Source organism: Pistacia vera, unplaced genomic scaffold (assembly GCF_008641045.1).
Source record: "Pistacia vera cultivar Batoury unplaced genomic scaffold, PisVer_v2 Contig878, whole genome shotgun sequence".
Classification (NCBI taxonomy): domain Eukaryota; kingdom Viridiplantae; phylum Streptophyta; class Magnoliopsida; order Sapindales; family Anacardiaceae; genus Pistacia; species Pistacia vera.
Window position 1 is genome coordinate 691311 of NW_022196754.1, and position 13206 is coordinate 704516.

A 13206-nucleotide genomic window follows, 5' to 3' on the forward strand; every position below is an offset into this window, starting at 1 on the left:
TTGCGGGCTAAACATTGCAGTTTCTTAAATAGTGTCAGCTTTTGGAACATGGCCAGCAACTATTCGAGTGGGGTGATTTCCTCGAAATTATTAATTAGAAAAACTTGATCTTCAATTGCGTTATACAGGTAATAGTGTGATGACTTGTGAGCAAACCCAAAATGCTATCTTCTACGCTTTCACTAACTCTTCTGTGTGTCATGGGGTTAGCCCTAGCCCTGGTCCTTCCATCCCATGCACAAAGCTCGCAACAGGACTACGTCAATGCTCACAATACAGCTCGAGCACAAGTTAATGTTGGACCGATGACTTGGGACAACATGGTGGCTGCCTATGCTCAAGACTATGCGAATCAACGTATCGGAGATTGCAGACTTGTACACTCCAGAGCAATGGTAGATCCAGGATTTTTGCCCAGGGAGGGCTTCCGCGGCTCCACCATTATTTGTCAAACAACTAGTGAAAACTTTAAAAAACCACGAAACCCCAAGCAAAGAAAATAATATAATATCAAAAACCTAAGAAAAAAGAATGTAATAACATAATATTTTCTTACTTGAATAAATCTATGAGAAACAAAATTTTGAGTAAATATGTTAAGTAAACCTTGAGAAAAACTTTCTTTTAATTTTTTTATTTATTTTTTGCTTCCAAAGATTAAAATATAAATTTTCATGATTTTGATTAGATCTAGCCTAAGCTAAAGTCAACCAAAACTTAAGTCAAGTCAATGTTGCGTTGACTTTTAATATGAATTAATAAAAAATGGGGAATTTTCTTGGTTTAAACATAGATAGTAACTTAAATTTCTTTAATAATTTTAAGTAACTGAACGATGACGTTTGAAATGTAAGAAGTGGTGGGTGAAGGGTGAAGAATAACGTTCTTTAAAATATAGTTAAGGTTTTAATTTGGGAAAGTATGTTCATTCTTAGACACAAAACACAAAATAAACTCCCAAGACCCATGTCTTTTTCCCTAAAATTAGAATAAAAAACCTCCAAAAAAAGAAAAAAAGTATGATTCAACCTTAAAATAAACTAAATTGAAATGAGCAATACACATACCTATAATTGATAAAAAAGAAAACGGAGCTAATTGTGGCACCTTGAGTAGTGAAAGCTTTAATAATTTTAGTCTTCAAAAGTTTGAAGAGCGAATAGCATGAGAAAGAGAAAGTGAGAATGAGAGAGTAAAGAATTTTGGGATAAAATCATAAAAAACAAGTAAAGCATGTGGAGAAAAAGAGTGGAGAGAGTTTTAAATTTTTAATATAATGTGAGCTTGAAATATAGATATATATAGATATATATATATATAGATATATATATGTAGTTCTCATTTTTAAAAAATCTTAGGGTGGGCCCAGTATATATATTAATAACAATTTTTTGTGGGTCTATATATTATTATTATTATTATTATTATTTTAAATATGAGGGTAGGCCTAGAGGGGCTGGATCTGCCCCTGCTTCGGAGGTCCTTATGGCGAGAACCTTGCATGGAGCAGTGGTGACCCTTTAGGCATTGATGTTGTGACATTGTGGGTTGATGAGAAGGCCGACTATAACTATGACACTAATACTAGCGCTCTGGACAAGGTGTATGATAAGAACCCAAACAAAATCAACCCAAAACTTAAGCAACACACAACAGAACACACAACATAATCTGAATATACTTTGAATTCCTCTATATTGAATATTTGCAAATATTGAATACAACCTAGAAACATTGACAGTAAGACATAATTAAGAACAAAGAAAATAATGTAAACTGTAAGTTTTAATAAGGTTACCAAGTGATTAAAACTTATGCAGAATGGGTTGCTTGTTCATTTTAGTGCAAATGAGTTGTGAGAGACATAAACAAAACATACATCAAAGCAAGTAAAGAACACACTTGTTTTTACATGGTTCGACATCATGCCTACATCCATGGGACCAAGTCTAGAGGAAGAAAATTCACTATGAAATACTTTTGAGTCCAAATACAAAGCAAGATAACCAAAGTTGCAAAACACTCCTTGTTTTCTACATGACAACTCTATCTTCTTTGGTTGAACTTCAAGTCCTCACAGCAAGCTTCACATGCACAACATCACCATGTTGAAATTGAGTTCCTCTCAAGTTTCAACAACGAAGACCAATCTTCGGGACAGTAGCTTACACACAAGCACTCATCAACATGGAATCAAGTTCCAAAGTCATCACACAAGAACAAGAATAGAAGGTAATTTGAAGCCTACCAAAGCATAGTAAGAAACCTTAACCAAAACAAAGACCTCAAAGAATATTCCAAGAGGGAAACAGTGGTGCTCAGATGTCTTGAAGAAGACACCAGAAAAATATGAATATATAGAGTTCAATGCGTCAAGGGTTGGAGGACAAAAGAGTTAAATATCAACTTTTGGGTTTTTCTTTCTATAAAATGATGCCTAATGTCAATTTGTTTGGTTTTAGAATGTTGAATTGGATTTTTAGAGATGTTTATTGCACTTGTGTTATCACAAAAAACAGTTATGCATTCTTGATCTAATCCATAATCACTTAGCATTTTTTTTTTTTAACTAGAAAACCTGTGTACAGCAGCTCCCTGCAACAATATATTCAGCTTCGACTGTGGAAAGCAAGATTGAATTATGTTTTTTGCTATACCAGGTGATCAAATAATTGTTAAGGAAAAAGCATCCTCTAGATGTGTTTTTTTATCATCCAAGCTCCCTGTCCAATCAGCATCACTAAAGCCCACAAGAGTAGGATTAGAATCATAAGAAAAACAAAGTCCAAAATCATATGTTCCGGCAACATATTTCATCATCCTTTTCATAGCTTTAAGATGGAGCTCAATTGGATTAGATTAAAACCTAGCACACACACCTACACTAAAGCACAAGTTAGGCCTACTTGCTGTCAAGTATACAAACTTCCTATCATGCTTCTAAATAACTTGTTATCAACCTTTTTACCATTTTCATCCTTGGAGAGTTTAAGGGTGGAGCACATTGGAGTGTTAGCATGCTTGGTAGATTCAAGATTGAATCTCTTGAGCATGTTTTTGGCATATTTGGACTGAAAGACAAACAAGCCACAATCAATTTTTTTTTGATTTGAAGGCCAAGGAACATGTTTAGCTCTCCAACCATGCTCATCTCAAATTCATCTTTCATCAATGCAATAATTTTTTTCAATTGAGTATGAGAACTAGAACCAAAGACTATATCATCTACATAAATTTAATTAAGCACATAGAAACTCACCACTTTCATGCTTTATGAACAAGGTTTTGTCGGCATTACCTCTTGTGGTCAAGAAGGAAGGAGGTTAGCCTATCATACCAGGCTCTCGGTGCTTGCTTCAATCCATAGAGTGCTTTCTTTAGTTTGAAATCATGGTAGGGCTTGTGAGGTTCCTGAAAAACTACTGTTGCTCCACATAGACTTCTTCCATGAGCAAGCCATTCAAGAATGCACTCTTCACATCCTTTTGACAAAGTTTTAGCTTCATACAGCAGGTAACTCCCATCATTAATCTTATGGATTCAAGCCTAGTCACTAGTGCAAAAGTCTCATCGAAATCAATTCCTTCAACTTGGGTATGCCCTTGTGCAACAAGCCTTGCTTTGTTTCTCACTATGTTCCCAAACTCATTTGATTTATTCTTAAAAATCCACTTTGTTCCAATAACATTGATCACTTTAGGCCGGGGAACCAAGTTCCACACATCATTTCTCTCAAACTGTTCCAACTCTTCATGCATGGCAACAATCTAGCAATCATCTTCAAGTTCTTCTTTAGCGTTCTGAGGTTTTGAAAGGGAAACATAGCACATGTTATTAATTTCACTCAACCTGTTTTGTCTAGTGACCATTACCTCTTTCAGATTTCCAATTATCGTGGAAGGTGGATGAGCCTTTTTTATCCAAGAAGGTGGTTCTCTGGTTTTGGGAGTCTTTTGTTGAGTGATTTCATCGGACAAATCGACAATCAATTCGAGTCCTTGTCTCTTCGAAAGAGATCCTTGTTGGGCTACAGAGGTGTTCACATCAGATTCTGGAGTGGTCACATCTTTAGATGAACTCATAGTGGGCATATTCTCTTGTACGGTGGTCACCTCAATAGAAGATATTAAGTCATTAATATCATTTTCATGAGAAAACTATGAAAAATCTTTTGAATCAGAGAAAATAACATTAAATGATTCAATAAGACGTTGAGTTCTTATATTAAAAATCCCATATGCTGTACTTTTTGTGGAGTACCCAAGAAAGACACCTTCATCACTCTTGGAATCAAATTTCCCTAGGGGATCTCTATCATTCAACACATAGCACTTGTACCCAAAGACATGAAAATAGGACAAATCTGCCTTCTTACCCTTCCACAACTCATATGGAGTTTGTGAGGTACCTTTCCTTAGATAAACTTTGTTGGCAATGTGACATGCAGTGTTGATTGCTTTAGCCTACAATCTCATTGGTAATTTGTTGACATTTAACATGACTCTTGCCATTTCTTGAAGGACTCTATTCTTCCTCTCCACAACTCCATTCTGTTGGGGTGTTTTTGGAATAGAAAACTTGTGCCATGTACCTTGCAAATCACAAAAACCTAAAAAGTTAGAGTTCTTAAACTCTCTTACATGATCACTTCTTATCCTTACAACTTTCTTCACTCCACAATTTTGTTCAACTTGAAGTCTTTTGATTGGTTTTGGAAGGCTTCAAATGCATCAGACTTTTCCCATAAAAAATGAACCAAGAATATCTCGAAAAATCATCAACGCACAAAAAAAAAATATCTCTTACCTTCTAAACTTTCAGTTTGCATAGGACCTATCTAGTCCATATGAAGAAGTTTTGAAACACATGAGGTACTCAACCAAGAGAAAGATTTGTGAGGAGACTTAGTTTACTTACCTTGTTAGCACAGCCCACAAACTTTACCTTTTGGAAACACAAGTATAGGTAAACCTTTCACAGCCTCTTTCTTGGAAAGTTTCACAAGGTCTTTGAAATTCATGTGTCTAAGCTTCTTGTGCCAAATATCAACACAATCTGATTTTGAACTTGAACAATGAACTTTGTTTGTTAATAAGTAGCAATTATCATTTGATCTCTTTCCTTCAAGCACTAAAGTACCATCATCATTCAAAACTTGACATAAATTTTTTGAAAATTTCACAACACAACCCTTATCACAGATTTGACTGATGCTTATAAGATTAGCTTTGAGACTTTCAACATAGAACACATCATTCAAAACAGGGTAACCAAAAATAACAATAGACCCTTTGCCAAGGATTTTACCTCTTTTGCCACACCATAGGTCACATGACCAACCTTTGCAAATTCAAGATTAGTCAACAACCCTTTGTTGCTTGTCATTTGCCAGGAACACCCATTGTCAAAGTACCATTGGTCATTTTGAAATGCAAGCAATGATGTATGAGCAGCCAAACAGTTGGTACTAGACTTGGATCTCCACATTTTTCTATTTTTGAAAACATTGTTTTGATGTGGTGATTTTTGAAAGGGAAAACCAAGATTTCCAATGCATCTTTTCAAGTATGAAATGAGCTTGAAATAATCAGGTCTAATGTGACCTTTCTTTAGACAGAAATGACAAATAGGAGTAAACATTGTTTCCTTCAAGGGAGGATCAGGACAAGCAGTAAAAACTTTCGGATCAGAATTAATGTTGATTGTGGTGGTCACAATTGGTTTTGAGGTACTTACCTTAATGAAGGTGGTGACACCAGGTTTGGAAGTGCTTGCGCTAGGAGAAAAACCCAAACCAGTTTTGTCACCAAAAGACTTTCCTTGGCTAAGAACTTCATCAAGTTTGTATGAACTTGCATTCAATCTTTCAACAATGGTCTTGGCCTCAGTTAGTTCATTTAAAGCTTGATTTAATAAAAGTTCCTTGTTGGATAAATCAATAAACAAAGCTTTCAAATCATCATTCAACACTTTCTTATCTTCTGTTAAGGTGCAATTTTCAGATTCTAGGGATTTGACCATCTTGATGGCTTTCAACCATAACTCATACATCTTGCCATAAGCCTCTTGCTGCTCTTTATAGATATCATTTGAGTCATCCGAGGACACGCTCCTACTATCCTCTTGGTTAGCCGTAAAAGCCAAGAAGTGCTCATCCTCATTTGTGTCATCATCTCTACTCTCACTGTCATCACTTTCACTTAGTGTGGTAGCTATGGCTTTTCCATTTTTCTTTAAAGTGTTCGCACACTCTGATTGAATGTGGCCATACCCTTCACACTTATAGCACTTGATGCCTTTGTTTTTCTTTTCATTATCTCTCGAAAATCGTTTCAAGAAGGCACCTTGACCAAACTGGTCAAGAGACTTCTTCATAAGAGGTTGCTTACTTTTTTTGCCCAAATTTGGGTTTCTCATATTCTTTTTCAAGAATTTAGCAAAAATTTTTGTGAGTAAAGCGCACTCATCTTCCTCACCATCATTAGAAACAACACAAACAAAGGGTTCAGTCATTACCTCTGCTTCAACCTTGGTTTCTCCTTCCACCGTTTCAGATTGAGTTCAAACATTTGTAGTTACCTAATGAGTTCATCCAACTACATGTTGTCTAGATTTTGGCATTCTTCAATAGATGTTGCTTTGGACATGAACTTCATAGGTAAGGAACACAACACCTTCCTGACAAGTTCAGCATCAGTATAAATCTTACCCAAGGCAAAACATTCATTCGTGATGTCACACAACTAACCATGAAAATCAATGATAGATTCATCATCAAGCATAAAGAGACTTTCTTAATGAGTGATCAATCTCCTAAGTTTAGTCTTTTTAACCATGTATGTTCCTTCATTCTTAACTTGTAGTTTGTCCCATGCATCTTTAGTTGTTTCACAATAAGCAATATTTTTCATTTGGCCAATACTAACAGCATTGAAAAGGGCATGAAGAACTTTTGAGTTGAAATTTGACTCTTCTAACTTAGCCTTGGTCCATTGATCAAGAGGTTTTCCTTTCCTATCACTAGCTTCACTAAGACCTTGCGGTTCTTTCCAACCAACAACACAAGCATTCCAAGCCTTTTCATCAAATAGATTTTAAGAATGCTTTCATCCTAGGTCTCTAGAAGGAAAAGCTAGTTCCCTCCAACAACGTTTGTTTGTGAGTAGACCCACCTTCACTAAAGAAATTCATAGTGACAAGACAGCAAAAGTGGTCACACAGAACTGAGGTGGTCACACAGTTTGAAATGAGCAGATATGCTCTAAAAGACAAAAAACAAACAACAATGCAAACAGACACAAAACAGATTTAAAACCTGATAAACAAGCAAGGATCAACTGAAACAACTCTTTAGAACTAGCTTTGATACCAATTGTAAGTTTTAAGGAGGTTACCAAGTGATTAAAACTTATCTGGACTAGGTTGCTTGTTCATTTTAGTGCAAATAAGTTGTGAGAGACATAAACAAAACATACATCAAAGCAATTAAAGAACACACTCATTTTTACATGGTTCAACATCATGCCTACATCTATGGGACCAAGTCCAAAGGAAGCAAATTGACTATGAAACACTTATGAGCTCAAATACAAAGCAAGATAACCAAAGTTGAAAAACACTCTTTATTTTCTACACGACAACTCTATCTTCTTTGGTTGAAATTTAAGTCCTCATAGCAAGCTTCACGTGCATAATATCACCATGTTGAAATTGAGCTCCTCTCAAATTTCAACAATGAAGACCAATCTTCGAGACAGTAGCTTACACACAAGCACTCATCAACATTGAATCAAGTTCCTAAGTCATCACACTAGAACAAGGATAGAAGGTAATTTGAAGCCTACCAAAGCATAGTAAGAAACCTTAACCAAAACGAAGACCTCAAAGAATATGTAGAGAGAAAAACAGTGGTGCTTAGATTTCTAGAAGAAGACACCATAAAAATATAAATATATAGAGTTCAATGCGTTAAGGGTTGGGGGACAAAAAAGTTAAATAACAAATTTTGTGTTTTTCTTTTTGTAAAAGAAACTTGGGACCACAAACAAAAGTAAAACACCTTTTCTTACACAACGAATAAAAGGTGGACAGGTGGAAAAGTACCATAACAGAATATCATCAAGGAATATAATTGTCCAAAAACAAAATAGGTGTGTATTGTGCTTATGCGAAAAATATCTGTCAGATGCATTGTGACCACACAGACTCTAAAGTGCCCACACTGATAAAGGTGGTCACATTTAGAGAGAGTGGCCACACTAGCAAATAAAGTTAAAAATTGTGCAAGACTCAAAACAGGGTCATATGATGACAAAAACACTTACATAAAGAAAAGCAATTTAAGATAACGCTAGCTGTTTGAGGCGCTAGGTACCTCCCTACTGAATCCTTTCTCTAAAATATTCTCAGCCCTACAAATTGTATAACCAACTATACATATATCCCACTAATCACACGTTTCTAATTTGCCACTGCCCCGTGGCTATGTGCTAACAAACTCCCCAAAAAAGGCCTACTTACTAATTATCCCCTTTTTTCCCTTGTCTTGTAAACATGAGTGACTGATCTTTGTGCTGGTGGTGTTCTATCAATACCCTCACCCAGGAGAGCCACCTTGTCCTCAAGGTGAAAGTGCAGAAACTGAGTATTAATTACATCAAAAGACTCCAAGTTGTTTCCCGAGAATCATCTGAAAGAGTGTAGACAGATTGGACAGTGGCAGGTTGGACAAGTGATGGAGACTATTTTTTAATTAGGAAACATGGAAAACTAGGTTTATACGAGTAGATTCAGGTAATGCTAAACGATAGGCGATGTCCCCCACCTTGGCTAGGATTTGAAAAGGACCATAAAAACAGGGGCTAATTTTCTTGTTAAGCTTTTGAGCTAAAGATTTAAACTTATAGGGCTGGAGATTAAGGTACACAAAATCACCCGGTTGAAGAGAAGCATCTCGACAATGATTGTTGGCATAAGTTTGCATGTAAGCTCAGGCAACATTCAAATTTCCCTCAAGTTCTTCCAACAGGGCATTATGCTCTATCACTTGCTGGTTAACATCCTCAACAACAGATTTCATGTTAATAAACTTCAAAAGGAGAGGAGGTTCTCTACCATAGAGACTTTAAAAGGAGACATGTTAGTGGCGTTATGATAGGACGTATTAAACTAAAACTTAGCCCAATGAATCCATTTAGGCCACTGTTTAGGTTTTGAATTAGTGAAGCATCATAAATAGTTTCTAGACAACAGTTAACCACCTTCGTTTGTCCATCAGTCTAGGGGTGGTATGCCAAACTAAATTTGAGAGTGGTGCCAGCCGAGCGAAATAACTTAGACTAGAAATGGCTCATTAACAATCAATCTCAGTCAGAAATAATTGACTTAGGAAACCTGATAATCCGTAAATTATATAGTTTTTATTAGATCTTTTTGTCGGATTTCAGGTACTTTCTAGTGCATTTTGACCTGAATTGTTGCTTAATTCTTTACTTTTCGTGTTTCATGTTAAAATGGACATTTTGAGCAAATAAAGACAAAATTGGATAGTTTTGACTCAGAAATTAGCGGATCTCAGAAGATAGGAGAGTTCCGGAGCAGGATAAAGCACGATGAAGCTTGTTCCCAAGGAAGAGCCAACCGGAATCGAAGAATCGAACGAAGAAGCAAGCAGATGGCAGTTCTATAATTTCAAAACTTTTCAAGGAGCTTCGCCCCGGTGAAGGAATGGTCTTCGCCGCGGCGAAGTAAGCCAGAGACGATTTGGATTGCTTCATTCTTCGCCGCGGCGAAGAATTCTTCTTTCCGCCCGACGTCATTTTATTCAGTTTTGTTAAACGCACATTTTTCGTGTTGTGCGTGTTATTTGGACTAAGTATAAAGAAAAACTTAGCCTTTTTCCCAAGGGTCTTCATCTTTTTAGGGTTAGCTGCTTTTACATTTTTGAGAGTAAAACTTTGAGCTTTTTGGTTTGTTAAAGGGAGAAGATTCGGATTTTGACGAAAGATTCATCTTTTGGGGAGATTTCTTATCTTTCATCTCAGTTTCATTATGTTAAACTTGTTATTTTCCGTTTTTCGTTTTTGTATTATTGATTTAGCTATGAACTAATCTATTTTGGGTTAGGGTTTTGATGGTAGTTTGGATTTTAAATGGGTTAAGTGTTTGATTGTGTTATTTTCATATGAATATGCTTTGGTTGTGTGTTACTCTGATTTTGAATGTTGTATGTGATGAACATGATGAGATTGAGAAATAATTCATGTTAGGCTTCTTGGGTAATCACCATTATAGTATGGGATGCTAGAGATAGATTCAAGAATTAATGAAATCATATTAGGATTCTTATGCTTAATGAGTTTAGAATTATTAACCTTCAATTTGTGGGTGCGGAAGGTTAATAAGGATGAATAGGAAACATAGCCCGAGAGGTGTAGTTTAACATATTAGTGAATTCGATTTACAACCATTGCGCATGAATGTAATATAGTGTAATTTTTAGGTTTAACCCATAAAATCAAAACGAAGTCAAACCCTACCTGTTTTGCTTGAATTGATATTCTGTGTTTTCATTTTGCTTTCTTAATTAATTTTAAATCTTTGTTTAAATTCATTGTTTTTTTAATTAAAATTTGCTCCCACCAATCCAAAGAATTCGATTGCTTCAACTTGATAACATTAGAAAACTTAGTGCTTTGCTAACAATCCTCGTGGGAACGATATCCTACCTCACTTTATTACTTTGCGCGACTAGTATACTTGCTACATTTGCATGTTGTAGTTAAAACGCATCAAGTTTTTGGCGCCGTTGCTGGGGATTGTTTTAAGTTAACATTGAGTTTTTCCTTAAGTTTGCTAGATTGAAGTTTTAATTTTTGTTTTTAATTTTCATTAGAGTTGTGATGTCACTTTTCTTTCACTTGTGTTCATTCCGTTTATGCGAAGAGCAAGACGTCAACCTTGGTTCCTATTGACCTGAGCTTGAGAGGACCGTGAGAAGACGTAACAGAGAGAGAAGAGAAAGAGAAAATCTTACTGCAGAATCTGAAGAAGTTGTTGTAGAAATGGCTAAACAAAAAACAGGACACTGAGGGAATTTTCAGTTCCCACAGTGAACAGAAGTGGGTCAAGTATTACTAGACCTACAGTACACAAACAACTTCAGAATCAAGCCGGCAATCATCCAATGATCCAACAGTCAGTTAGATTCAACGATGATTTGAAGGAAGATCCGAATCAGCACATTGCAAATTTCCTGGAAATTTGCGACACCTTCAAGTCAAATGGAGTGTCGGATGATGCTATTAGGCTGCGGTTGTTCCCATTCTCATTGGAGATAAAGCAAAGGGGTGGTTATGGCATTACCACCGGGAACAATAACAACATGGAATGATCTAGCACAAAAATCCTGACCAAGTCTTTCCTCCAGCTAAGTCACGAAATTGAGAAATGATATCACTCATTCTCCAGATGATGCCGAGTCGTTGTACGAGGCTTGGGGAGATACAAGGAGTTAGAGAAAGGTGTCCACACCAGGGTCTGCCAGTTTGGCTTCAAGTCCAAACATTTTACAACGGTTTGTGGGTAATGTGCAAACCATGGTGATGCAGCTTCAGAGGGGCCTTGCAGAATAAGACACCAGAGGAGGCGTATGAGTTGCTTGGGTTTTGGCAAGCAACAACTATCAAAGACCGAGAGAGAGTCACAACGAGGAAATCTTCGGGTCTTCATGAAGTTGATGCCTTCATAGCCATCTCAGCCCAACTCACTGCACTTCAAAAATAGTTGGAACTATGCAGTAAACTCTATACAAGCACCTCAACTAACAGTGAATTTTGTGCAGGAAACCATGTGAGCAGCGAGTGTCAAGTTGGGAACACATTTGCTTCGTCTCTTCATCAACGGAGCAAGTGAATTCTTGGCAGGAATCAAAGACAACCAAACAACCCATACTCCAATACAATAATCCAGGTTGGAGAAATCATCCAAATTTGGCTTGGGGAAATCAGAATCAACAAATAACCAATGGACCAGAGGCAAGTTCCAAATAACCCACCAGGGGTACCACAACCGGGAGATCAAAGAGTGACGAAGTTGGAGGATATGTTTGGTAAATTCATGCAAGAGACCACAGGGTTCATGAATGAGACGAGGACAAATTTTAGAAACCAAGGGCGTCCATTCGGATCTGAGGTACAGATGGGCCATTGGCCGAGAACTAAATGATCAACTGCAAGGTTCCTTACCAAGCAATACAGTAACCAACCCACGTGAGCAATAAATGCAATTTCGTTGAGAAGTGGGAGAGTTTTAGAAGAGGTGAGGGACCCAAGGAAAGAGGAAACTTCATCAAAGAAAAATGAAGATTCTGATGAGGAAATTGATGAAGACAGTGAGCTATAGAGAAACCACCCAGCTTAAGAAAAGAAGAGCAGGAGCAGGAAGAAGGGAAAAAGAAAAAGACAGAGAAATTGCCATTCCCCGAGATTCCACCAGAGTTGGCGCATCACACACCACCCGTACCCTTTCCTCAAAGACTCAGAAAGGAGAATCAGGATAAGCAGTTTATTAAATTTCTTGATGTTTTTAAAAAACTGCATATTAACATTCCTTTTGCAGATGCATTGCAACAGATGCTGAGCTACGCGAAATTTCTTAAAGAAATTTTATCGAACAAAAGGAAGTTAGAAGATGAGGAAACGGTGATGCTTACGGAAGAGTGCAGTGCCATTCTCCAGAAGAAGCTATCCCCGAAACTCAAGGATCCAGGGAGTTTTACTATCCCTTGCACTATAGGGAATTTAACATTCGATCGAGTTCTATGTGATTTAGGTGCTAGCATTAACCTTATGCCTTTTTTTGTGTTCAGGAAACTAGGAATTGGTGAAGTTAAGCCGACAACCATAAGCTTGCAACTTGCAGATTGATCAATAAAGCATCCAAGAGGCATTGTTGAGGATGTTTTGATTAAGGTGGACAAGTTTATTTTTCCTGTGGATTTCTTTGTTCTGGATATGGAAGAAGACAAAGAGATTCCTCTTATCCTAGGACGACCATTCCTAGCCACCGGAAGAGCTTTAATTGACGTTCAAGAAAGGAAGTTGATCATGAGGATGCAAGATGAAGAAATAACATTTAATGTCCTTAAATCAATGAAAGCCCCACCTAAGCAAGAGTCGTGCCTAAAAATCGATGTGGTAAATCAGA

At 36.9% G+C, this 13206-nt stretch overlaps 1 protein-coding gene across 1 annotated transcript; it reads left to right on the forward strand.

The window, feature by feature from the left end:
- The first annotated feature begins 200 nt into the window (after positions 1-200).
- LOC116119218 (pathogenesis-related protein 1-like) lies at positions 201-1670 on the forward strand. Its single transcript, XM_031405157.1, has 2 exons — positions 201-387; positions 1477-1670. The coding sequence occupies exons 1-2, from the start codon at positions 201-203 to the stop codon at positions 1668-1670; spliced, it is 381 nt and encodes a 126-aa protein (XP_031261017.1).
- Positions 1671-13206: the final 11536 nt, after the last annotated feature.

Coding starts and splice junctions, on each gene's coding strand:
- LOC116119218 (XM_031405157.1), top strand. CDS start 201: ATGGGGTTAGCCCTAGCCCTGGTCCTTCCATCCCATGCACAAAGCTCG. Junction 388..1,476: donor TTGCAGACTTGTACACTCCA/GAGCAATGGTAG, acceptor GCCCCTGCTTCG/GAGGTCCTTATGGCGAGAAC.